We start from the raw sequence: 26,302 nt of genomic DNA, 5'->3' as shown, positions 1-26,302 counted from the left end.
ATATCACGCAAAAACATCGTTAAATTGCATTCGATAGCGGTTAAAAATGGATATTTTCGTTGAAATATGCTGCCTGAAACTTTACGCGTTTACAATACTTCCTTTTTACTTCGTATAAGGAAGTAAAAAGGAAAACAATTTGTAATGATTTTAAGAAATCCAGTTAGTGTCATATCATAAAAATATTTAATGTTTCGAAAAAGACAACTCACGATTTAAGTGCGTTTTATTTATATCAATCAAATTAAAAAGTTTTTTACTGAATGGCAACAGTCTGGGACGCCGAAGATGATGTTTTATTTCGAACAGTGTTGCCACATCTCGCTTTCAAACCACGGAGTTTATTAACAAATATTCTTAAAATTTGTGCAAAATATAAAATGAATCAGAAACAAATACAAAAGTCAAAATTTGGTTTTCGAAGTGCCGATTTATGGATGAAGAACTACGTATATTAAAAATTCGGTGGCTCTGGCTGGCATGGGTGTTCCACATTGCGAGGAACATACATACGTTTAGTATACAAGTTCTTCGTTATTTAATTTTTTTAAAATAATACATTATGATTACATTAGGTAGAAACAATATGAAAAGTTATAAGGACAGTAAAAGAGTTTCGAGACATACCTGATGTGTATCTGTTTTTGATAAAGGAGATTGGGCAACTTGAGCCATTTTTATTCCTTTTTAGGTTTTTATTTCTTCATCCATTTTTTACACTTTCGGTGAACGACGTTCAGCTTTCAGGACAGAGTTCAATGGTCCATCACAGTTCATAGAATCCTGAAAAATAAAATACCTTTCATGAATTAGGACAAGTTTTAGGAATATTTGTTAATATTTATTTATATTCTTTTTATTAAATGCTTTACGAACGTATTATTTTTAAACGCGTTACATTTATCACATTTTATTTATAAACGCTTTATATTTAGATATATGTAAGGATTATGTTAATTTTATTAACAGTTAAATTTTAAGTTAAAATTTCTTTCCTGTCAAATTCTTAACTTCAACTTACTACTACCGGCCAGAACGTAGTTTTAGAATCTTGCTGAATATTTAATGAGGAGGAGCGGTATTTAAACCACGAAGTTACTTACAGTGTGAGAGACTTAAAACTGGACACTCTAAAAGAGCACCTGAATAAGATCAACAGGAAATTCTTCACGAAAGCTCTGAACTGTGACCATATGAGAAATTTTGATATCTTTACCTACGAAATATTGAATGAGGACGCCAAACTGCGCCCACTTGCGGCCCACCTGAACAGGGACTCGAACTTTCCCACCTACTGCCCACCTGTAAATAATGTACCTAATGTGTTTATTAGCATTCTTAATTTTGTATCTTACTCATTTATTGTACTGTGTATTTCTTAAATTCACTAGTTTTATTCACATTCTACACTCATTTTATGACTCCCACTTAGTCATGCCTTTACCGCGCCGGTTACTTTCTAGTGAGCTCTTTCTTTGCTTGTCTTCCTATTCTTTATCCGTCTTAGCTCCTCCTTACGGCGGACATTATGTGAAGATAGTTCTATGTTATTGTGCCCATCTGGTATAAATTTGATTGAACCAGATAAACTACTGATCTCAGTGGTATTCTGGCTATAAGTTATCAGTCAGTCAGTAATTATATTCTGGCTATAAGTTATCAGTCAGTCAGTCAGAGTGAGAGAGAATCACAGTTTCTGATTTACGCGCGTCTGCCTTTTTTGCCACTCTCTCTCTCAAAGCTGTTATTACGCTCGGCCGTACTCAGGCCCTTGCTAAGCTTCGTAGTCAAATAAGTTAAGAGGCCAACTCGATTTGAATCTTCATAGCTTCGGCTATATTTCTTTTAGTGAATCTTAGTTTTAGTTTAATTCTTAGTCCCTTAAGTTCAAGCCTAAGTGTCGGCTTTGTTTGTACACTCACAGGCGGAGTTTTGTTAAATCTTATTGGAATAATAAAGGATTAGTTACCCTTCTATCTCGTTGTCACTCGAACTTAAGCGATTATTCGCTTATCAGTTCTTAAGATTCTTCACTTCCAACATTAACTTAGAATTACAAAGGGAGGAACTCTACATATTACATTTTATTTATACACGCTTTATATTTGTTACATATTTTATTTATATTATATTTTATTCACGCTATATTTATTAAACGTTTTGCATTTATTACATTTTATTTATAAACGCTTATTATGTTTTACTCTTTTTATATTTATTATATATTTTATATGTTATATTTTATTTCATTGTATTATATTTATAAACGCTCTATATTTATTATATTTTCTTAATATAATATTACATTTATTAAATGCTTTATAAACGTGCTAAATCCAGGGATACCCAACTTTTCACTTGCATGTTTAATTTTACAAATATAAACAGTTCTCGGCAATAAAATAGCAGATTTTAAATAAAGTGATGTCCACGTTTGTATATTCCAGCATGTTTTTTCTTATATTATTTGACATAAAAGTGTTTAAAACTTAATTCTTAAAGCACCTCTTTAAAAAAACATTCAATCATTTTCTTGTTTCTCATAGAAAAATTTTGATTTGACGAAGTCAATGACTTTTATGTCTTCCTCTGGTATAAATGTATGTTCCTAACAAATTTTTCTTAAAATCTGTGCATTAGTTTTTCCGTAATTTGACATAATGTACAGAGTCTCTTAATTTTGCCCACAAGTGTGTATATCCACCCCCGCTTACTCGGCTTAAAAGTCCTTACACTGCCTTTATTTTCGCAATCGTTGGTCGTAGACATATACCTCCAGTTATAGAAGCGTTTTAAATGATGAAAATATCCATATTTGGGCAATTTCAAATTAAAAAAAATTCAATTTTGGATAAATAACAAAATCTACCTTTTAATGCAGTCTCCTTGTTCTTACACATTTGGGAAAATTTTATTTACAATTTGGATGCTGGTTATGTAAAAATAAAAGTACAAGTAGTTTGACTTCCGTTCAATATAAATTCACGGGAATATTTCATTTAAAAATTTGCAGTTTTTGATATCTTGCCTTGATTAGTTTGAAGTCTTGCCTTGATTGAAGGATTGGTTAGTTCAGTTAGAATAATTGAAGGAAATAAGCTTAAATGAAGTACCAAAAGAAAACAAAATGTGTAGAATTTAATACGCTTACAAGAAAATCATGTGCTGTTCGCATTAGAATTTTTTTTACTTCTGAAACAAACGCGTTTCTGTGTTTATAGGATCCCATTTCGCAATAGCTTCCAGTTAAAAGTTTTTAAGAACACGACCCAGGTGACAGTAGAATACAATTCTATTAACGGATCGTGTTGCCAAATGCAATTACAGACTTAAAGCTTGTCGTTTTGTTTGAGTTTTTCAAACATTTCTTGTGCTGAAAGCGCTCCTAGACCAGTGCTTTATAGATCGTAAGGTCAGAGAATTCCTTCTTGTAGTTTTACAATTGTTGACGCCTTCCATTTTCCTTCATGAAAAGTGACAATTCTTTTTTATTTTTTTACATTAGCACTCGTCGTTAGACTTGTTGCTTTGCCAGGTGCAGGGGAAAAAAAAAAAAAAAAAAAAAAAAAAAAAAAAAAAACTCTCGAGAAAACAAAACAAAAATTTGCCTACGCTAAAATGTCCATCAATCTCTCTGTGTCGGGTTTTGAATTTACAAATGACGTCAACGTAAAACCAGAAGCCAGTTATGCTACTGCACATCGATGCTGTTCCACTTTACTTGAGAACTGATCTCATTCATGCAGCGACAAACAAATCTTTGGACTCGACAACTCGCAGAGGTAAGTGTACGTGACACTGAGTACTTGGTCTGTCAGTCTGATATATGGTAGGGCAACAATTTTTACCTTTAACTATCTCCTCCTTTCTACTATGATCAAGACGAAGATAAAAATTGACTGACTGTTGACAAGCTTGAATATCGTTTTAACTATGACTGACTGTTAAAATACCTTTCTAACTATGATTGACTGTTAAGAAACTTGAAATTCCGTTTCGACTTGGAAATGACTATTATGAAGCTTGAAATTTCGTATTAAGTGAACTGTTAGAAAGCTTGAAATACCGTTGTAACTATTACTGACTGTTAAGTAGCTTGAAATTCCGTTCTAATTGAGACTGACTGTTAAGAAGCTTGAAATACCTTTCTAACTATAACTGACTGTTAAGAAGCCTGAAATTCCGTTTCAACTAGGAAATGACTATTAAGAAGCTTGAAATTTCGTATTAACTAGACTGTTAAAAAGCTTGAAATACCGTTGTAACTATTACTGACTGTTAAGAAGCTTGAAATTCCGTTCTAACTACGACTGACTGTTAAGAAACCTGAAATGTCGTTGAAACTATGATTGTTGAGAAGCTTGAAATATCGTTTTAACTATTCTCGCTTACTTTTTCCATTTTTTAACTAATTTTATTACCCTGAAGAAGAAAAGGGAAAATGAGGCGAATCATTTAATTTCCGGAGAAGGTTACAATAAGAACATCACAAAAAGAGCTACAGATAAAATACAGTAAGACCCCGCTTAACGCGGGGGATACGTTCCATCGAAGTAGAGCGTAATGCGAAACAGCGCTAAGCGAGGCTATCTTAACATGTAAATAATGGGGTTAGGGGAAGACGGATAAAAAATGGTTAGGCATTAAATTTAATAATATTTTTTTAATAAAAATAAAATCAAACATTTATTTCTTACAAAAATAAAAACAATATAAACGCATATACTTTTAAAAACAAATAAAATTCTCAGTCAGATCATTCAGTCTATTCTGGGTTTCCAATTTTCTGCCTTTTTGTCAAGAAGGCATAATGATAGATTGGCTTAATGGCATATTGCGTTCAATTTCGTCGTCAATCCATATAGACAGTCGTTTTTCCATTTCCTCTATAATGTTATTTCTAGAACGGGTAATTCTAGTTGCAGAGCTTGACGTAGTTGCAGTTGCCGATGACAGTATTTTTTCTTTATTCTTAAGAATTGTCCTTATTGTTGAAGTTGCCAAAATCAATGCAGCACTAATTGAGATTGACGTTCACCAGATTCTAATCTTCTAATCACTTGCATTTGAGTTTCCAGTGAAATGCTTTTTCTGGTTGCTTTCTTTTCTTGTTTTTTATTATCACCCATGATAAAAACTAAAGATCATAATATTTGTCACTGTATTAATCGTTATAGTATTATACAAATTTAAACCTACAATAATGTCAACAAATGTTTCAAATGATAAAAATGTGTCCACAAAGCAAGAAACACAACTACACTGTTTCGGATATGTTATTTGGAAACCTAGCGATGCGCACAATATCGGAGAATCTCCGGGTTGAAATAAAAGAGCGCTAAACGAAACAGCGTTAAGCGGGGTCTTACTGTACTCGCAAATGTTACAATATCGTTTTTTTGAAACAAACCTACGTTCCAATAACAGTACGTAACAACAGTGACATTACAATATCAGACGGATATTGAGAGTCCGGCTCAGTTATCTTGTATGGGCATCTCACATGAATGAGTCTTGACCGCAGTTCCCGAGAGGGAGTAAGGAGGGGGAAAAAAGAGAAGGGTTTCGAAAAATCGAACACATATGCAGCATAAGGCTGCAATAAGCTGGAATGTAAATAATAGAAGTAAGGTAATATTTGGGAAACTTCTTAAGTGTTAAAACCCGCCACGTCCGGGCAGCTTAACAAAGAATTTGCACAAAATACGCTTCAAATAATAAATGAAAAAGAAAATAAAATGATTGAAATGCTAGTGCAAAATTGAGCACACTGAATAAAAATAAAAATAAAAAGAATCAAGGGAATATAATTTACCAAAAAAGCTAGGCCTTAGAGGGCAAAACAACATGAGGTAGAGGAAGCGTAAAATGAAGCGAATATTACGAAAATTTTCAGAACGTAGAGCTAAAAAGTCGGATGGGAAAAATATGCGAAGAAATGCTGTATTTCAAAAGCTAATGTTGGAATACCATTACGTATTTGAAATCTCACGCGCGAAAAACAGAGTACTTATATTATTATACTTGTTTCAGCTCGAAATTCTAGCTTTTCTTCTATAGCTCCGAGCTAAGTGATTGGAGTTCACGTGCATGATTTTCACAGTTTGAAAACTGTAATAAAAAAGGAGGCTGAGGAGAAAATGCGTTGAAACTTTCCAAATTGTCACGCCTTAATATTCATATCACCTCGAAACTTACCGTAAATGCAAATTTGCATCCTGTTTCTGAATCTTTCAAGAAATATTGCATCTTTTGATTATTTCCCTCCTCCTCGTTACGGATCAGAACCCTATGTTTTAGGTTGGTTTATTACTGGAACCACTTTCCGAAGAATTAAAAAGTAAAACTATAAAATTTAAACTAAAAAAAAAAAAAAAAAAAAAAAAAAAAAAAAAAAAAAAAAGACACTGAAAGTATTCTTTAATGTATATAGAAAGCTCTAAATGACAGGTATTATACTTTGAAGTGTAGTGTATCTGGGAAGATGAATTTAGAAACGCGGTGAAGAAAAAATAATACAACATAGGTAGATTTTTATAGCGCCATTTTTATTGCGTTTCAGAACGCAGAGGTCGTTTAAGCGTAACATTGCTTATTAAAAACATGAATTCATTTCATTTTCGTTGCATGTACTCACCTGACACGTGATTCACACTTACAGGGCAGTACTTCACAGTCCTTTAGATCCTACTTAAAGTCCTTTAGAGCATTTGTGATACGGAATATAACTCTGCTACTTGCGGATATTTAAGCTTACATAACATGACGTTTAAATTCAAATACAGGTAACACAGTCTGATGCTACCCATAAAATAGTCTACATAAGCTGGCTGAAGGTAATTAACGGCTCATATTTTAAACGTCGGCTAGCAAAGTGGCTAACGCCGGTATAAAACTGTGGTAGAACTGGCCATAATGCATAACTACAATGCGCGGCTGCCAGAAGCTCTTGCTCTAAAATAGGGGTTCCGAACCCTATGTCCGCGGGCACCAAGGCACCGGCCGATCGTTTAACGTGTGCCCGCAGCTGTGCGATCACAATAAAAATGTTTTAGTTTTGAATACAATTTTATGTGAGTTTTCTCATTTTTAATGAAATAGAAATTCTGAAAGGACTCTTTATTCTAAAATGGATTTAAAATGGATTTTTTCGTGACATCTGTATGTATCTTGCATCAGAAATGATTAGCCATCAGAAAAATCCAAATGATCAGAAATGATTTGAAATTTTTTATATCGGAATGCTGTGGCATTTAGTTGTGCACCTCCCTCTTTTATTGCAATTGTCAGAACCATAAGTATATATATATATATATATACATACATACACCCATCACTTTACTCGGAACAGTCATTCTTGCCTTTATTTTCGCAATCCTTGGTCGCAGTCATGTAATTACAATTACAGAAGTGTTTTAAATGACGAAAATATTCATGTTTTAGCAGCATCGAATAGAAAAGATTCTTGTACTCATATTATTTGGGAAAGTTCTATGCTCGTTATGAAAAAATAAAATTATAAGCAGTTCGACTCTCGCACGATAAAAATGGATCGGGATAATTAATTTCAAAATTTACAGTTTTGGATATCATTTTCAACTTGTCTTGAAGGATCAGTTAACTAAGTTCGAATTGTTCGAGGAAATAAATGTAAATAAAATGCAACAAAATTATGTATCAAATCATGCAACGTCCATCTGAAACCTTTCAGATTTTTAAAAAAATATTTTTTTGGCTATCGGCTAAATTTGGATTTTGGTTAACCATGGACATAGTCTTTTTTTTTCTTTTTTTTTTAAATTGTTAAAAAAATAAATTATAATTTTGGTTAACTGTCGTTTGTCTTTCCTGTGTTTTTACACTGCTCTAGAATAAATCGTGATTTTACTAACCGTGGGTGTCATTTGGCTTTCTTACTTTTTTTAACCACTGTCGGATAAATCGCGATTTGTGTTAACCGTGAATGTCGCTAGTCTTTCCTACACTTTTTTAACTGCCGTCGGATAAATCTTGATTTTGTTAACCGTACACATCGCTTCTCCTTTTTTTAACTACCTTCCTATCGAATAAATTGATATTGTGGTGCACCATGGAAGTTCTTTGCCCTTCTTGTGATTTTTTTTTAAATGTTGTTGGATACTTGTAATTTTGGTTAATCGTAGACGTCGCGCATCTTTCTGGAATTTTCTTAAACTGCTGTCACATAATCGTGATTTTGTGACAGCAGAAATAACCGCGGATATCACTCGTTTTTTCTGCTTCTTTTAACTTCCTTGTACGAAGTAAAAAGGAAGTATTGTAATCGCGAAAAGTTTCAGGCAGCATATTTCAACGAAAATATCCATTTCGACCGCTATCGAATTCAATTTAACGATGTTTTTGCGTGATATCTGTACGTAAGGACAGAATAAAAGACTCGTTTCCTCCAAAAAATTATAAAACTACTTAAATACTAAAATTAATTCTGAAGAGAATTTTTCTTGGCGTCTGTTCGAACGTATGTACGTACGTGCGTACGTATCTCGCATAACTCGAAAACGAATAGCCTCATAACGTTGAAATTTTGTATCTAGAACTGCTATAACATGTAGATGTGCACCTCGTATTTTGGTTGCAATCGGCCGCACCTATATAAATATATATATCCACTTTGTTACTCGGCACAGTGATCTCAGTTTCTTTACTCTTATATGTTTGTAAATTGTACATTTTTTGCTTTAAAAATGATTGAATTATGTTGTTCTTATCTTCCGGTTAAGGTTTTTATGCCTTTCGTAATTCTGGAAGCAATATTTGTACAATTATCAACAATTTAAAAGCTGTTTAAGTGCGGTTAAGTTTTAAATAACATGGCGGACATATTTGTTTACATTTGAAACAGCAGAATTGTAGATTTGTTGCAAATCTAGAGAGACTAAGCTTTGCAACAACAAAAATAACGCCTTCATTTAATATTGCGAATTAAATCATGCTTAATCCTTTCTGGAATTTTTTCGAGGAAATAAGTGTGTAAGATTTACTTCGTAATTTTTAATACAGATATTTTGAGTTTTTATGTATTTTTGCCTTGTCGCGAAGTGAAAACTGAATAAATTGAATGAGAAATACTCAATCGTCTGTGAAAAACTGTTGCTTTTCTGTTTTGTTTGCTTAATTTCTTTCATACATCGTTCTAGCTTTATTATAGTATTTGTATAGAACATGTGACAACGATAAGATAATTTTTCAAATGATATAAATTTTTTGCATTCAGAGTGTCGTTATAGTAAACAAATATAGTGAATTTTAAAGAGTGAATTTATTCTATTGTGGTTTATGCGCTGTCGACGAAGTACATTTAATTTAATTCAATCAATTTAAATGAAATTCAAGAAAAAAAATGCGTATAATTAAATATTCCGTACAAGGAAGTCATGTGGTGTACACATCAGATTTTTTATTAAGTGTCATCAGATAAATCGTGATTCTGCTTAATCTTGGACGTCATCGTCTGCATATTGCCCTGGATAATTGGAAATCCACTATATTCAATATCAAGTTTTAACTGATCTCTAAACCCAGATTGTTTAAAATAAGAATAAAAAAATTGAAAATGACATTTTGGAGGGTTATTTTACTAGAATATACGAACACAGCATTTTATTCAGCAGATATTCAAAAAGAAATCAAGCAAATATATGATTTTCCGGCGAGGTCTCCTCTTTGTGCAGAAAGTTCGAAGTACATTTGCTGGAATCATCTGAGAACAATGAAGTGTTGTCCAGAGTAAGTATAAAGTTGTTCTAGCCAAGTTTTGTTCACTTTCTGAACTTCCTCTCTATGTCTTTTCATATGCACTTCGTTTCTTTGCAGTTGAATATCTAAACAAATCTATGATGTCAAATCTTTGATGATCTATGATGTCATTGATCTATGATGTCTATTGATCTATGATGTCTATTGATCTATGATGTCTATTGATCTATGATGTCAAATACGTCATGAATTTGACGAAAACAATGAGACATTACAACGCAGACACTCTTTTTCTTGGCTGTCTGGCTAGCAAAATCTGCTGACAAACTTTCAAACTCTGCGGGTGCAAAGGAACGTCGTTGCTTGGCTTACCCCCAGAATCATAAAAAAACTAAATTAGATGTTTAGATTGGGTGTCTTACACTCTAAGAGATAAGGACGTCATTGTTCCTCCGCTAGAAATTTTAACATCTTGATGCTGCAAAAGAAGAATAGGGATAATTCCTGTGATTGTTTCGATAGGATTCGAATTAACGTACAGTCACTAATTTTGAATTATCTAATACGTGTATAATAAACATCTCCCGTTCCTGTTTCTTGGAATGACGCCAAAGTATTTCTGAAAGCAGCGTTTAGCAGTATTTTTGACTCTTAATCCAGTCTATAAAACATGTGTTACGGTGAAACACCGAAATCTGGAGAATGTCCGTTTTCACCGGTGAATGTCAACATTCACCTAGTCGCTTGGTGTATGTCCGAAATATTTTACAAATACTCTTATTTCTGACTTACACCGGTGAATGTCGACATTCACCATGTACTAATGGTGAATGTTGAACGTATAAGAATGTTATATTTTCTTCTCCGTAATTCAGTCTCCAAAAAACGCACTTGAGACTTAAAATAAGAACTTAATAACATTAAACTTAAAACACACAGTACATTCAAAATGAGAAAGGAAAATAGAAGTTAAAAAGTTACTCAATTATGTAATTCAAATCTTATTTATTGCAACAACTTAAACTATTATGACACTTTGAATTGCACAAGAGGCCCTTGCTTTTACGACTGCGTTTATTTGTGGAACACTTCCTTTTGCAATGACAGCGTGTACATATACTCCTCTCTTTTTGACCTACACCAGAGCTTATCTGTGATTGTCGACATACACCGGTGAAGGTCCGAATGTACAAGAATGTAATGCAATACTCGATCTTTCACCGACGTATTTGGTGAATGTTGACATTCTCCGGTGAAAGTCGACATTCTCCAATTTCGGTCTTTCACGGTAACATATATACACTATATATACACTATTACACTAGAAGACGATTACGTTACTTCTTCCTTATTTAAGTTGTCTTAAACTCGCGAAGCATGAGAAGTGGCGTAACTAGAGGGGGCGTCCGCCCTAGCTGCACGTATTTAACATATTGAGACATTTGGTTCAACGTTTCGTTATGCTAAACTGGCTGCCATTTGGCATGCATTTAAGAACATAGCTGGGACGTAACTAGAGGGGGGGAGGGGATGGTCCGCCCCAGGGTGCACATTTTTATCTGAGGCATTTCCTGCGTAAAATATTAGGGATTAGGATGAGGCAGGCGGATCGTCGGGGCAGGCGAAGAATAATTAGATTCTAAATTGCCACATGGAATTAAATTGTGAAGAAGTGAATTTATACTGTAAACCAGAGTTTCTTAAACTGTGGGTCGTGACCCTCATGCGGGTCGCCGGACCTGCAAAAGGGGATCTCCAAAAATTTTAGCAGTTTTGATATTTCTTTAACTTATTATGATAATTTTACAGTTACCAAATATTTTTACACTATGTATCTGAAAATAGAACGAAAAGACACTACAGACAAAGAAAAAACGAAAACGTTTCGCGTTCTTTTTATAATATAAACGTTCATTTTACTTGCTTTGCACGAGAAGCTGTCATTTCGTCTGTTACTTATTTAAAATTTTCACATTGTTCTGTATCTTAAAATTAGAAATTAAAGTTAATGACCTAAAACTGCAATAATATATTACAGATTGATACATATGAGGTCTGACAAAATTTCTGTAAATATTATGGGGTCCTGGGGTTAATAACCTCAAGTTAATAACATAAAACTGTAATAGTATATTACAGATTGATACATATGAGGTCTGACAAAATTTTTGTAACTATTATGGGGTCTTGGGGTTGCGAAAAAATCCTCAGTGATAAAAAGGGGTCGCGACTGAAAAAATTTAAGAAGCCGTGCTGTAAAAAAAGTATTAAAAAAATCACCACGTTATTTCAACTGTAGCATAATTTTGTTACACTTTTTTTTATTCCATCGAAATTTATGAATGAATATTACGATTTTGGACTAAATTATGATAACGGTTTGCATATTTAACAAGGGCACATCAATATAGCCACTGAGGGAGGGGTTTCAAAAAAATGGACGAATGAGCTTTTATTGCTTTTGTGACTTCGAAACTTTGCATATAATCGCATGTTGTTGTTTACGTTTTATTTTGCATTTGTTTCGCAATTATAAATATATCGCGTATAAATGCTTCTATAATTTTAGTAGAAAATCTCGTAGTGCTTTCATTTTGTATGTTTATTTAATCGTCAACATTTCACTTTCCCGAAACTTATCACGTAGTGATATTCGGATCAAAGTTCGTGGTATATTGTCGTTCTTTATATGGAGAAAATGACTCAAGCTACAATTAGCCTCGAATATTATGCATTTACGAACAACGGTAGATTAAGAGAATCAAGTTATAAATGTTTTTATTGAGGTAAGAATAATTAATCTAGTATATTCCTATCTCAATGCTTGCATTCCTTAGATTTTGAAAGTGTAAGATTAAAAATATGTATTGTTAATGACGTGATTATACCTGTTGTTAACATTAAAGTTATATGTGAATAAATTAAATATATTCGTTGTGAATAAGATAAATTCATTCTGTTTGAAGAGTGTTTTTTGTGCAGGCAATATATTTAAGAGTGAATAGTTATTAATGTGAAATTTAACACACTAAATGTGTAGAAATTCAAAATAAGAAAGTTCCCTTTCAATAAAACTGTGTATCGCCTATTATTATAGAACATCTTTTTCATATAGCCTGCAATAAAAATGCTAAGACTTATGCTGTTTACATGTAAAAAATTGCTTATATTTGATCTAATTCGAACTGAAAATTTTCACAAGAAATCCACGATGCTTTAAGTATTTTGTACAGGAAATAGCGGGACAAAATATTGACAGAACTACTAATGGATGCGCATTGGTCCATTCTAGAAGCCACTCCCTCGGTGGCGATACAGATGTGTACTTACGAAATACGCTACCCGGCTGGGTGAGCTCCAATTTTTTTTCTTACATGTTGGTAATTTGTGCATTTTTTGCTTTAAAAAGGATTGAATTATGTCGTTCTTGTATTCCGGTTAAGATTTTTATGCCATTAAATCTACACGCAATAGTTGTAGAATTATCAACAAATTAAAAGTTGTTTAAGTCCTACTAAGCCTAACGAAGTCTCTATTTGTTTGCAGTTGAAACTGTTAGTAGAACTGTGGATTTAGCTAGTTTCTGCACCAACTTCAGTGTCTTTTTGCGGGGCAGGACCAAAATTACGATTTTGTACACCGAAAAATATGTCTTTCTGCCCGCTGGCCGAATGGCCATGCTCTTGCGTAGAAACTCTAATTTTAATTGTAAAAAAGCTCTTTTAAACTATTTTCAACTGTATTTTGTGTTTTATGTTTATGTGCATTGTGCAATTTTTAATGAAGATGCTTTGAGTTTTTATATATTTTGGCCTTGGAGCGAAGTGAGACTCGAGGAAATAAGTTTAAATGAAATGTAGCAAAAAATATAAATAAATTTAATAGGTCGTACTAGGAAGGCATGCGGTGTCCTCGTCAGATATTTTATTACCACTCTGTGTATAGAAGGTGATACAATTTCTACTTCTTTATTTCCTGAAGTTTTAGCACATAGCTAATGTTCTGATTATCCATAGTTCTTTTACTATAACGTTACAAAATTAGGAAATACACGAAATAATTGAAATTATGTACTTCATGCTTTCTGATTAAAGTTCTTAGCCTTAAATCCTGGTTTGGGACAAGTACGTGACCATCTCAAAGCAAACAGGGCACAGAGGATTTATTTCAAGTGACAGTTTTTAGCGCGTTTTGGCATAGAAATCAATTTCGATGCGCTGCGGCGGGTAGTGAAGTGTGTGCAAGCGAGTGAAGTGTGTACCAGCCAGACACAATCCTCTCCCACGGGGGATTCAGAGCAGACAGAACCAACCATGCTCACCCAGATGTGGAAAAAATGTTATAATAACCAGTGCGTTTTTATTACTCCATTATCGGTCAGAAAGCTGCGAGAAACCATTCGAAGAGCCGTTGTGCGGCGACCTTGAAGTCGTTAGATAGGGTTCTTACCTGCAGAGGAACGAAATGACCGTTAGGAAAGCATCTAGGCATGAGCGAACAACCTTTTTCTTGCGAAGGGTTGATTGATTGCGCAAGTGCTGAAGGCTTAACGTTGCGAATGGGAATCATTTTCCAGTGAAAGGTCATGTGAGTTAAACTCAAATCAATATCATTTCCCTGTTCCATACGAGCTATCACAAAGGAAGTGTTTTCCAACGTGTTTGTTATGTTATAAAATTAACCCTTACGGCTGTACAGAGCAGTGAAATACAGAAGCATAATTGCATACCAGAAGAAAATAATCTGATATGGACGCCATGTGACTTCCTTTTATGCGTCTATTAAATTTTCCCCTTTTTCGCTGCACTTCGTTTAAATTTATTTCCCTTAAAAGTGACATACGATCTTCCAATTCAAAGTGCCCTTTCGGCACTTCCTTTTGCAGTATAAAAAATCTGATGTCTACACTACATGACTTCCTTGTACGGAATATTAAATTATACGCGTTTTTTATTGCATTTCGTTTAAACTTGTTGGATTGAATTAAATCTACTTCGCCAACTGCGCATAAACCACAATAGCATAAATGCATTCTTTAAAATTCACTCTATTTGTTTACCATAGCGACACTCTGGCGCTAGGTTCACTTAACAGTATTATATTTCGTTCATATTATAACTCAGAATGCACAAAATTTGTATCATTTAAAGAATTATCCAATCGTTGCCACATGTTCTATTCAAATACTATAATAAAGCTAGAATGATGTATAAAAGAAATTAAGCAGACAAAACAAAAAAGAAACAATTTTTCACAGACGATTCAGTATTTCCCATTCAATTAATTCAATTCTCACTTTGAGAAAAGGTTCAAAATATCTATATTAAAAATTACGAAGTAAATCATAAACACATATTTCCTCGAAAAAATTCCAGAAAGGATTAAGCATGATTTAATTCGCAATAATAAATGAAGGCGTTATTTTTGTTGTTGCGAAGTTACGTTTCTCTAGATTGGTAACAAATCCACTACTCTGCTGTTTCAAATGTAAACAAGCAATGGCCGCCATCAAAAAAATTATTAGGCTTAGCGGCACTTAAAGAACTTTAAAATTGTTGATAATTCTAAAAATATTGCATGCAGGCATAAAAACCTTAACCGGAAGATAAGAACAACATAATTCAATCATTTTTAAAGCAAAAAATGTACAATTTACAAACATATAAGAGTAAAGAAACTGAGATCACTGAGCCGAGTAACAGAGTGGATATATATATATAAATATATTTGTATACGTTTGGTGCGGCCGATTGCAACCCAAATACGAGGTGCACATCTACATGTTATAGTAGTCCTATATACAAAATTTCAACTTTCTGAGGCTACTCGTTTTTGAGTTATCCGAGATACGTACGTACATACGTTCGTACAGACGCCACGAAAAATTCTCTTCAGATTTCTAAAGCAGTTTTATAATTTTTTTGGAGGAAAAGAGTCTTTTATTTTGTCCTTACGTACAGATATCACTCAAAAACATCGTTAAATTGCATTCGAAAGCGGTCAAAATGGATATTTTCATCGAAATATGCTGCCTGAAACTTTACAATACTTCCTTTTTATTTCTTACAAATAAGTAAAAAGAGGTGCACAACTAGATGTTGTACCAGTCCATTGTACAAAATTTCAACATTCGACGACTAATCGTTTCTGAGTAATGTGAAATACATAAAAGTGGGTACAAACGTCACGCCGAAACTAGTCAAAAGTCTTTAATACAAAATTATGACATTTTACGGTTTTTGAGCTATACGACATACGTACGTATAGACGTCACAATGGAACTAGTTACAAAGGATTCGGGAAAGGTTATTGAATTCTGAAAAGGGGAAAATTTCCCCATTACAATACTTCCTTTACTTCGTACAACAGGCGCGTGAAACTCACGGCTCGCGGTCCACTTGTGGCCCTTGGGCTCATTTTTTACGACCCTAGATTCAGTAATATATATATATATATATATATATATATATATATATATATGTGTGTGTGTGATGTACCAGCTTTAGTAATAGCTTAAATTATCAGACGATAAGTTCAAAAAATAGGATCCATTTATTATTATTCAGGAGAAATAGCAGTTACAAAATCAGATATACGGAGTAAATAAAAAGAATTACTAATAACTTTTTGTATGAAGTTTACTGCATCGTGACATTTAAGAAAAGCCCCCGCTATTCCTTTGCCAGTCCTTTTATAGCCTCTGGAAAGGCGGAGCTTCCAAGAATGACGTCAGCCTCGTCAGCCAATCCAGTTCGCTTTAAATATTTCGAGAACATTCTATAACTGTACGTGTAGAAAAAGCGGGAAAAACAACTTGACTACGGGGCTGTGGATTTAATTCCACGTACTTTCAAATAAGAGAACGTCGCCATTAAAAATGAAAAGAACATACAGTTAGAATTTTAAGTGTATTCGTGACTATAGAATTTTATTATTACATATATGTATATAAATAATTAATAGCGGGCAAGCCCGCCAAATGAGTGGACTGCGGCCAAAGCAAAACATATAAGTTCTATGCGCACCTGAAAAGCAAATGTATAAAAACACTTCAGTATGAGTGAAATCAATCCAGTCTTTCCAAGCAACAATCAATTCGTAAATATTTTTTTGCTGCCAAACCAGGAAACAAAAACTTTTGACACTTCAGGTTAATGACGTATGACGTCATGGTTTAAATTTAACGAAATTGCTAAGGAACGTGAACGAACTCAATTAACACACAATAATTTAATATGTTCATTATATTTTAGATTTTTTGTGGCAACGGTGATGTTTTGTTTACATCTGCTTTATATAAGAACGTGAACAAACTCAATACGCAATAATTAATATGTTCATTATATTGTAGATTTTTTGGTGGCAACAGTGATGTTTTGTTTACATATGCTTTGAGCGTGATAACGCACGGAATGTTCCTTTTTTGATATGTTTAGAATACTAAATAAATAAGTTCGTGGTTAATTAAAAAGGTTTTCTCTTCTAAATATATTTGAATTCGTCCGAAGTTATTAAAATAAGTTAAGAACTTGATTAATTTCCAACAGCAATGTACAAACTTTTCTCAGTATCCATAAAAGAATTAACAGGACAGTAACATACCCTGTCAATTATCCTATAGTAATCCTGCAGTTATATAGTTGTAGAATAATCAAGAATTTAAAAGTTTTTTTAAGTGCTATTAAGCGTGACGAACCCGCTATTTGTTTACATTTGAAACTTAGTAGATTAGTGAAACTCTTAGTTTCTGCACCAACTTTAGTGTCTTTTTGCCAAGTGAAACTAAAACTAAACTTTCAGTTTTATGCACCAAAAATCTGCCTTCTTGCTCGCTGGCCTAATTGCTTGTTCTACCACTAACTTTAATTCAAATTTTTTTAAAAACTGTTTTTAACTATACTTGATGTTTATATTTTTGTGTATTTTGAATTTTAAATGAAGATAATTTGAGTTTTTATGTATTTTTGCCTTGCGAAGAGAGAATTGTATTAATTGAATGAGAAATAAAGCTCTAATGAAATTCGAGGAAATACGTTTAAATGAAATGCAACAAAAAATGTGTATAATTTGATAAGCTCTATGAGGAAGAGCACATTTTTTTATATAGAAATTAAAACATATTTCTTACTTAGTTACTTAGAAATAAAACGCTAACTGAATTATAATTTTCAGATACTATTCTACAGCTTCATTTTCACTGATAATGAACCATACTTTCTGCTTGGATTGTTATTTACGACCGGTGTCATTACAAAGTTCAATTAACTGTTCTCATTAATTAAATGACAGCTTGTTATTTTTAAAATTCCAATTAAAGTATCAAGAACCCATGAAATTTCGTTATATTTAGCACTTAGGAAACAAGTTTTAAACGGTGACCGCAGAGTTTCGAGAAACAGATACACGTCGTTGTTTATCCATCACTAATAACGGTATAAAGATCTATTAAACAGGATTCTAAGGTAAACATGGTAAAAAAAGTCTCTATTTTACACAGCCAACCCACAAACCACCGTTCTTCTCAAACCGCTTTACTTTCTCATGCGCAAGCCCACTAGTGGCTAAGTGGTTAACTCGGTGAAGAATGGTAATTTGTCACGAGTTGTCTATTCCTGACGAACGGGCTGATGGGATGAGCATTTTTCGTTATTTTCTTCCTGTGTAACATAAATTCGAGCTAGTTTCGCTTAGCAAGTCCTCCACGAAGGCATCCTTCCTTTCAAACAGGTAGTTCTTGCGTGCTTTTCCATAATCAACTAAACCAAATCAATTTTCTCGTGGGCAATGAGAACAGAAAAGTTATGTTTGTTTTTAATCATTTTCAAGGTTATGTTATGCGCCGCCAACCAGGCTTCCGACCTAGGTAAAACCGAACGGAATGATGCCTAATCAGTGGAAAAAACGAGCAGCCACCTCAAAATGGTAGTGGCTGAAAATCTAAACGCCATTAATTGTTTTTAATCAGGATATCTTGTAAACAGAGATTGAATTAATTTAGTTTTGACGATACATCTGATACTTTTTATTTATTTATTATTATTATTTTTTCAATGGCAAGCACTAGCCATTATTGACGTTGGCCACTATTGTGGCTGGCAGCGGTGGTCACTTTGTTAAGGGGGCACCTAACAGGTTGAAGCGTTGGCTTTTATGAAGGGACAGACAATTTATATCCATGCCTTCTCCGAAATTTGAACGCGGGTCCTTTGGTAAAAGAAATCAGAGTGACTAGCCACTTTTTTGCCCAGTCGCAACATGTTAAATATATGCCAGTGTGGTTTAGCCACATATTATCAGTAAGAAATGATATACCATCTTTTTAATTTCGTTTATAAATAATAGGTATTTTTGCATATCAAAGAGCAGGCTTCTGGGACCACAGATTGAGAAACACTGTTTTAGTATATTTAAATCCCCCTTCTGAGTATACTGAAGTTAATATACTAAAATAATATCTCGAGTAATAATAACTGACAAATTTTTATCAGTTTAGAATTGAAGCAATTTACCTCGTGATAAATTTGTTATATAATCAAATAAATCCCATTTAATAAATAATAAATCCCAGATAAACTCCAGAAACATACATACATTTATGCAGATTCTTCATTATTTAATTTCTTTAAATATAATACAGGACTATAATATTTGGTGGCAACAGTTTGAAAAGTGAAACGCCGTTTATAGTGAAACGCCACAAAATGCCAAAACGAAATTAATAGCCCTTCTGGCCTAACGGCCCTTTGGCTTAAAAATGCCAAAACGAAATTAATAGCCCTTCTGGGCTAACGCCCTTTGGCCTAAAAATGCCAAACGAAATTAATAACCCTTCTGGGCTAACGATCTTTGGGCTAAAAAGGAGAAATCTGAAAAGTTTCACATTTTATCAATCGCCCAAAAGGATTTGTTGATTTTTGTTACGCTTTTGTAGAACTCGCAAACGATCACTCTGCTTCTGCATTCACCCTGCTAACTCATTTCTTTTTGCCTTTTTAGCTTTATTATTATGCATCATTTTTTTCGCACTTACGCTATATGCAATTAAAGAACAAAATTACAAAAATTTTAACAGCAGCGCAGTAGCATATCTTTAGAATTCTCGAAGCAACCTTAAATGTTGCCATACATTTTTCTGCTTTTTTTTTTGTCAGTTTATCATATCAATGTTCAGTTTTCTTAGTGAGACCATTTGCAGATTTTTTTTTATTAATATTTTATGTGTTAACTCTATTTATTAAATATCATGTTTTCGCACTTACGCCAAATACAACTCATTTCAGCAAAGCCGTAAAATCACAAAATATTTAAAAATAGCATATCTTTAGAATCTCCGTTACAGAATCTCGCGCGCTGGAGATAAAAATGTTTTATTCCTTAAAGTGTTGCCACTGCAGGCATTCAAATCGTTGATTTATTAATCACAAATTACACTGAAGTTTTGCAAAATATGATATAAAAATTTTGAAATTTAAAATTCGGGTTGGAGCACATATTTGGGTGGAAGACTAGGTTATTCAAAATCTGATGGGTCGTTTATTTACAGTGCGAGGAAAATACATAGATAAAAGCAGATTCTTAATTATTTAATTTCTTTCGAAAATAATAGAGGGAAATAATATTTGGTGGGAAGAATCTGAAAAGTGATACAGCCATTTATATTGATTCAACGCAAAATCCCATTTCGAGATTAATAGCCCATTTAGGCTAACGCCATTTTGGGCTAATAAGATAATTTTAAAATGTTGGAATTAAAAGATTTTCTTCAAAAGAGAACATGAGGTTTTAATTTATTCCCCTTCATTTGTTTAGACATTTTTTGTAGTTATTTATTTGCATATAAAGATGGCCGGCTAATTTAGCAGTTAACCCAGGCGGCAAAAGTTCTAGCTACACCCCTGATTAAATGGTGTTTGCTGTATCATTTATAATATTGAAAGTACAAACTCCGAGTTCAGTACATTCTATTAGTTTCAGAAGTATGTCTGTGTCTATAATACATAAATAAAACACTTCTAGAATAAACAATATGGCGATAACATTACTTTTATGATCTGTTATCACAGAAGCTTTTTACCAAATTGAGTAATATTTATGTACTCTGGCTTTCGTTAATGATCTCTCTGGCTTTCTTTAATGATCGATACAAAGTTACTGTCTCCTCTCTAATGCCCCCCCTCGAAAAAAAACTGAACAACTACTAACGCATGAAATTATTACTAATAGATATTAACGCTGGAACGAAAGTATAAGCGTAAAAAACCTTCTACCACTAACAAGTTTACGAAAAAAAAAATTCTTTTTATATACAAACAATCACTTTGGAAAGAAACTTTTATTATCACACGTGAGACTTCTGTCGGCCTGTAATTATAAATATTGATGATGTGACGTTTTTTTTCTTCTGGCAAAGCATAGAACAAATCACGCAAATTAAAACGAAACTGAAAAAGAAAACCAGTGCTGAAAATATCTTATTAGCAATTAAGAAAAATATGACAAGTGAAAGAATAATAATTTGACGTTTCATAGTAATTTTTATAATAGAATGGCGTTAAAATCTAGGCAGTTGAGTTAGCCATTTTGGGTCTAAGTATCTGTTGTGGTCTTGTCCATGTAGCTCTTTGAAGAATTGTTGCAGAGCATGAAGGAGGTTGGACACAGTTCTGAAGAAGCAGCTCGAGGACTGGTCCAAGGATCTCCACCCCTCTTCCCTACCACACCTAATCAGCCGCACCGAAAGTATATGAATATATATACCCACTCTGTTACTTGGCTCCTTGCGCTCAATTTGTTTTTTGTTCTTATATGGTCGCAAATTGTGCACTTTTGTTTTAAAAATGATTGAATTATGTTGCTCTTTTCTTCCGGTTAAGGTTTTTATGCCTTTACTTAATCTGCATGTAATAGTTGTAGAATTATCAACAATTTAAAATTTGTTTAAGTGCGGCTAAGCCTATTTTTTTTTTATACCATAGTAGCCATATTTGTTTACATTTGAATTCAGTCAGTTTCTGCAGTTCTGCTAAGTGTCTTTTTGCAGGAGTGGGACCAAAAGTAAACTTTCGGTTTTGTGCACCTTCTTGCCCGCTGGCTGAATTACTTGTTTTGCGTAGATAATCATTTTAATTGAAAAAAAAATATTGTTTTAACTGTATTTGGTGTTTTATGTTTTTCTATAGCTTTCAGTTTTTAATAAATATATTTGGAGGTTTTACATATTTTTGCCTTGTCGCGAAGTGAGACCTGAATTAATTGAATGAGAGATATATCTCTAATGAAATTCGAGGAAATAAGTTTAAATGCGTGCGTATAATTTAATGTTCCTGCAAGGAAGTCATGTCATCAGATGTTTTTACCCGCGCGTGGGTACTTTTGCTTGTTTAAATATAGAGTCCAGAATGGTTTGATGGTATAGTTTGATGTTTTGAACTTTATTTGTTTGCTTAGCATTTGCTTTGGAAAGACAACCAAATCCGCCTATTAATCGATTGCTACTCTTGTGTCTAAAAATTGATTGAAAATTTCATTTTAATCGAAGCGATTGCCTCAGTTGGAAGATTATCGCAAACCTATTAGGAGGTATATTCAAGACTATCCGAAAACAAACTAAAGTTGATCCAGAGTGAATATGCTGCATCCGAGGTGGATTATGTGACTGTTTATAGATTTTAACTGCTTATTTCAAAAACCATAAAACTGACAAATTCGTTACTGCGTTTTAATTCGTTACTGCGTATGAAGTCAGAAGTCATGTACCAATATTCCAGAAAGAACAAACTTTTTATAAGGAGTACTGGTACTTCAGTTCGTAAGGTGAGAAAAATTTCTCACGAAAATCGCAATAATAAATTTACAAAATCGGTGGCAGCCGCATTTCGACCTATCTTATTAGTTTTGAGAATTTCTGAACTGCATGCAACGTCTACAAATAAGAGGACATCAAAAGGAAGATTTTCAGCAAGCAAAATTATCACTTATTTTCTTAACCTGATTATAACGAAACTTACAATTGTTGATATCTTTTATGTGGCCATTTTGTATAGCGTAAAGTTAGCCATCGCTTCGGAAGTTCAGATTGCGTTTGAGGTAGCTTTAGAAATTTCTGTCTACAAGATGCGACGACTTACATCCCTTTTGCTACACGATATTTCTCAGGTTTGTAAAGACACATTATCAGCGGATTATTTTAGTAAAACAAAACATCGTATTAATGTCAGTATATTTTGCTCGTTATTGTACATTGTTACCATGACCATCGGGGTCTGTTATGCAGCCATTAATACGCACGGGGCACCTCTGTTAAGCATGCCACATTACTGCATTACATACTTGAAAATTGCTAAGATGTTGCGATTTCTCTACATACAACTGTTTTTAGGATCTTTCGTAATATTTTATGGTCATCTATGCTGGATAATAACAGACTTATTCACTTATATCGTTACGCATGTGCAGAGCTACACTGTTTCCAGTAAATGTGAACATCTTCTATACTCGTACGAAAATATGAACGGAGTACTGAAAGCTATGAACAATTTATTTTCTTTTTCCGTGTTTGCATTAGTTCTGTGCTCTTTTATGGCATTATTTCGCTTTGAATACCGTTTGTTATTTAATTTCAATACACATGATATTCTTTTGGGTATATACAGAATTGTCTACTGTTCTTTCCTTACATGCGTCGTAATTATATTAGGGTCAAAAGTTAATGAAACTTCCGAAGAAACTCTGAGTTATATGAAGTCCCTACCCGGTAGGGTACCTTCTCGATATCTGGAATTAAAGATACTTCTAAGAAAAATTCCCAAACGACCCCCAGTGCTACGCCTGTGGAACGTTTATACTATTGACAGAACCCTGATTATCAGTGCTGTTGGATCTGTCTTAACTTATGGAATACTTATAGCGACTCTGAGGAAGCAAACGTAATCTATCCATGTCTTGCTAGAGCTAGTTACTATAACTGCATCTAAGTGTTACTCGAATACGAACTGAAGCGTGAGTAGAACTTTTACCTGACAAAGCGCTCGCTGGATTTAATGCCTCTAACAATCTACTGGGAAATTCTAAAAATATGCTATTTGAAATCAATGAACGTATTAGTTTTGTATTTAAGAATTATGGACGAATGAAAATAAACTTTAAAGATAAAACCTTTCTAATTAACAGCGGCTGGAAAGCCTTTTATACAATAACTGTCTCTTCCTTTTTCAGAAGTAGAAATTCAAATCAAAACGAATAGTGAAATAGCGCCACAAAATATTTACAACATAAAAAATATACTGAATTAAGTTTTACCTCCCGGGGGTCGACGTAGAGAACTCTGCGAAGCTACTGGCTAGGATCTGTACGTAGGCAGTCTCGGCCACGGGGGATAAAATTTATGAACTTGGTGGTTCTGTAGCCCCTGGGAAAGGTCATTTATTGGCCGGCCTCGGGGACTGGCATGTCCTGAGCGGTGTGGAACCGTAGCCGGAGGGCTTGGTTCCCCCCGGTTTGCTGGGTAACGGCCCACTGCGACTGGTAGGAGCATTAGACGACCGGTGCTGCCTGGTGAATTCCCGGTGGTGCGCTGCTCCTCTGGAGGGTAATAGTGGAGGTTGAACCTCCACGACGTGCCCAAAGGGGAAGTAGACCTGTAGTGTGATTTAGTTCACGGGGGGAAGAAGCCTAAATTATTGTTGTTGTTGTTGAATTAAGTTTTAAATATTGAGTTCGTACGCGTTCCTGAACATCCTCCCACATTGCAGTTTTCTAAGATTGCAACACTTTCGCTGTTCAGAGGTTCAGCCAATCAGAAACATCAACGTGACTATCAGTTCTTGTGGTTATAGCAAAGTTAGTTGGTTATAAATCCGTTGGGTATAGAAGACTCAGTAGATAGCTCAGCTGTCCTTAATGTATCAGTCTGACGGACCAGAGATGATTGCACTGGGAAGGATTTCCAAGGATTTGTGGCTTTATCTTAATCTGGTAACACTTGAATTAGTAAATGCGCAGGTAGTTCTGTAGAATGTGCCACTTTCCTCTAAAGGGTAGATATTTTGAAGAGGTCTTATTTTCTCACCTTCAGTGTTATACTTTCTCTGTACTTGCCTGAACATTTTAACGCGAAAATACATGAACAACTAATCCAGAGGTGTAGCTAGAGTTCCCAGCGCCCGGGGACAACTGAAGATTTTGTGCCGCTTTCTGTGTGCCAAGAATGGTAAACATTTTATTCTAAAATTTCGTAACTAGCGCCCCTTGGATGCTGCGCCCGGGGACAGATGTTCCTCCTTGCCCCACCCTAGCTTGTAGAGTCATTAGATTAATTGGAAGCAGAAAAGATGAAAAATATGCAACCGTTTCGCCGGGAATCGAACCACGGACCTTTGGAATACCGGCCCAGCGTACTACCATTACACCACGAAGGCACGCTAGGGAAGTGGGAGAAATACCTTATATACTCCCCATTTTAAAGGGCGACTAGGGTTTTAGGGGACCTAGTCGCCAAATCCTGGGTGCGGAGAATCATCATCCACAACCCCTTTTAGTTCGGGCGCCACTTGTAGAGACATTAGAATTTTTTCAGAGGTAAGAGAGGTGAAAAATTAACAACCGCCTTCGCCGGGAATCGAACCATGGACCTCTGGAATACCGGCCCAGCGTGCTACCGTTACACCACGAAGGCACGCTAGGAAAGTGGGAGAAATACCTAAGCTACGCCACTGAACTAATCCAACTACATCAATTCCCAAACTGATTCTGCGAAAAGTATCGAAGGGGAAAGTTTTGAAGTTTTGTAAAATTTCAAGAAGACTTGCGACCGGACCTTTTCACGAATGCTTTAATATTGTACATTGTTTTAGTAATGTTATTAAGGTATCTGGTACAGCATGCGTTTTCTTACGGGGATCTTTTGAAGACGAACTGCAGAACAATTAGTATTATGTAAATCAAGAGCAGCATTTGTCAAAGCAGTAACTGTTCCCTGATGCTTGATTATAGCAAAGTGTCGTAGTAATGTCCGGGTATATTGCTTGTTAACGTACATTGCTACCATTACCTTCCTGGTCTTTTATAAATGCATTAATATGTTTTATAGTCTTCTGTTAAACATGCCAAGTTACTACATACAGTACTTGAAAGTTTCTAAGATGTTTGCGACTTCTGTACATACAACTGTTTTTTGCATCTTTTATGCTATTTTATTATCATTTATGCTGGATAATATAATAACGGACTTATTCACGTATATCGTTACTCATGTGTAGAGTTCTACTGTTTCCAGTAAATGTAAACATCTTTTGTGTTTGTACGAAAATATGAACGAAGTTCTGAAAGCTATGAACAATTTATTTTCTTTTTCGATGTTTGAATTAATTCTGTGCTCTTTGATGGCATTATTTCGCTTTGAATACGTTATGTGTATCCAAATAAAATAACCAACGCTTCGTTGGTTATTCTATTTGGATACACATAGCTTCATACAAAATTGTCTACTATTCTTTCTTTATATGCGTCATAATTATGTTAGGGTCAAAAGTTAATGAAACGTCCGAAGAAATTCTGAGTTGTATGCAGT

The 26,302-nt window shown here is 34.2% G+C and overlaps 2 protein-coding genes across 8 annotated transcripts in view; one reads left to right on the top strand and one right to left on the bottom strand.

The window, feature by feature from the left end:
• LOC118181685 (uncharacterized) overlaps positions 1-26,302 on the top strand; it is a 293,765-nt gene that overhangs the window by 99,103 nt on the left and 168,360 nt on the right. The window contains exon 1 of one of the 4 annotated variants that reach the window (XM_085824691.1): positions 9,514-9,765. The exons of the other annotated variants lie outside the window; for them this stretch is intronic. Within the exon in view, the coding sequence (XP_085680817.1) occupies positions 9,593-9,765 (173 nt within the window). The 5' untranslated portion in view covers positions 9,514-9,592. Of the gene's footprint in view, positions 1-9,513; positions 9,766-26,302 lie in introns of those variants that run through there. 4 annotated transcript variants of the gene reach the window in all.
• Positions 1-26,302, bottom strand: part of LOC118201692 (uncharacterized) — a 162,247-nt gene that overhangs the window by 40,256 nt on the left and 95,689 nt on the right. For all 4 annotated transcript variants that reach the window (XM_085824690.1, XM_085824687.1, XM_085824689.1 and 1 more), the window contains one exon: positions 628-783. In XM_085824690.1, the coding sequence (XP_085680816.1) occupies positions 628-675 (48 nt within the window). In that variant the 5' untranslated portion in view covers positions 676-783. The remainder of the gene's footprint in view (positions 1-627; positions 784-26,302) is intronic.

This window comes from Stegodyphus dumicola, chromosome 10 (genome assembly GCF_044657685.1).
Source record: "Stegodyphus dumicola isolate Sdum_Otavi_A_Nest chromosome 10, ASM4465768v1".
NCBI classification, from domain to species: Eukaryota; Metazoa; Arthropoda; class Arachnida; order Araneae; family Eresidae; genus Stegodyphus; species Stegodyphus dumicola.
Note: the sequence above shows the minus strand (reverse complement) of the source record. Positions and strands in the feature narration are given on the sequence as shown.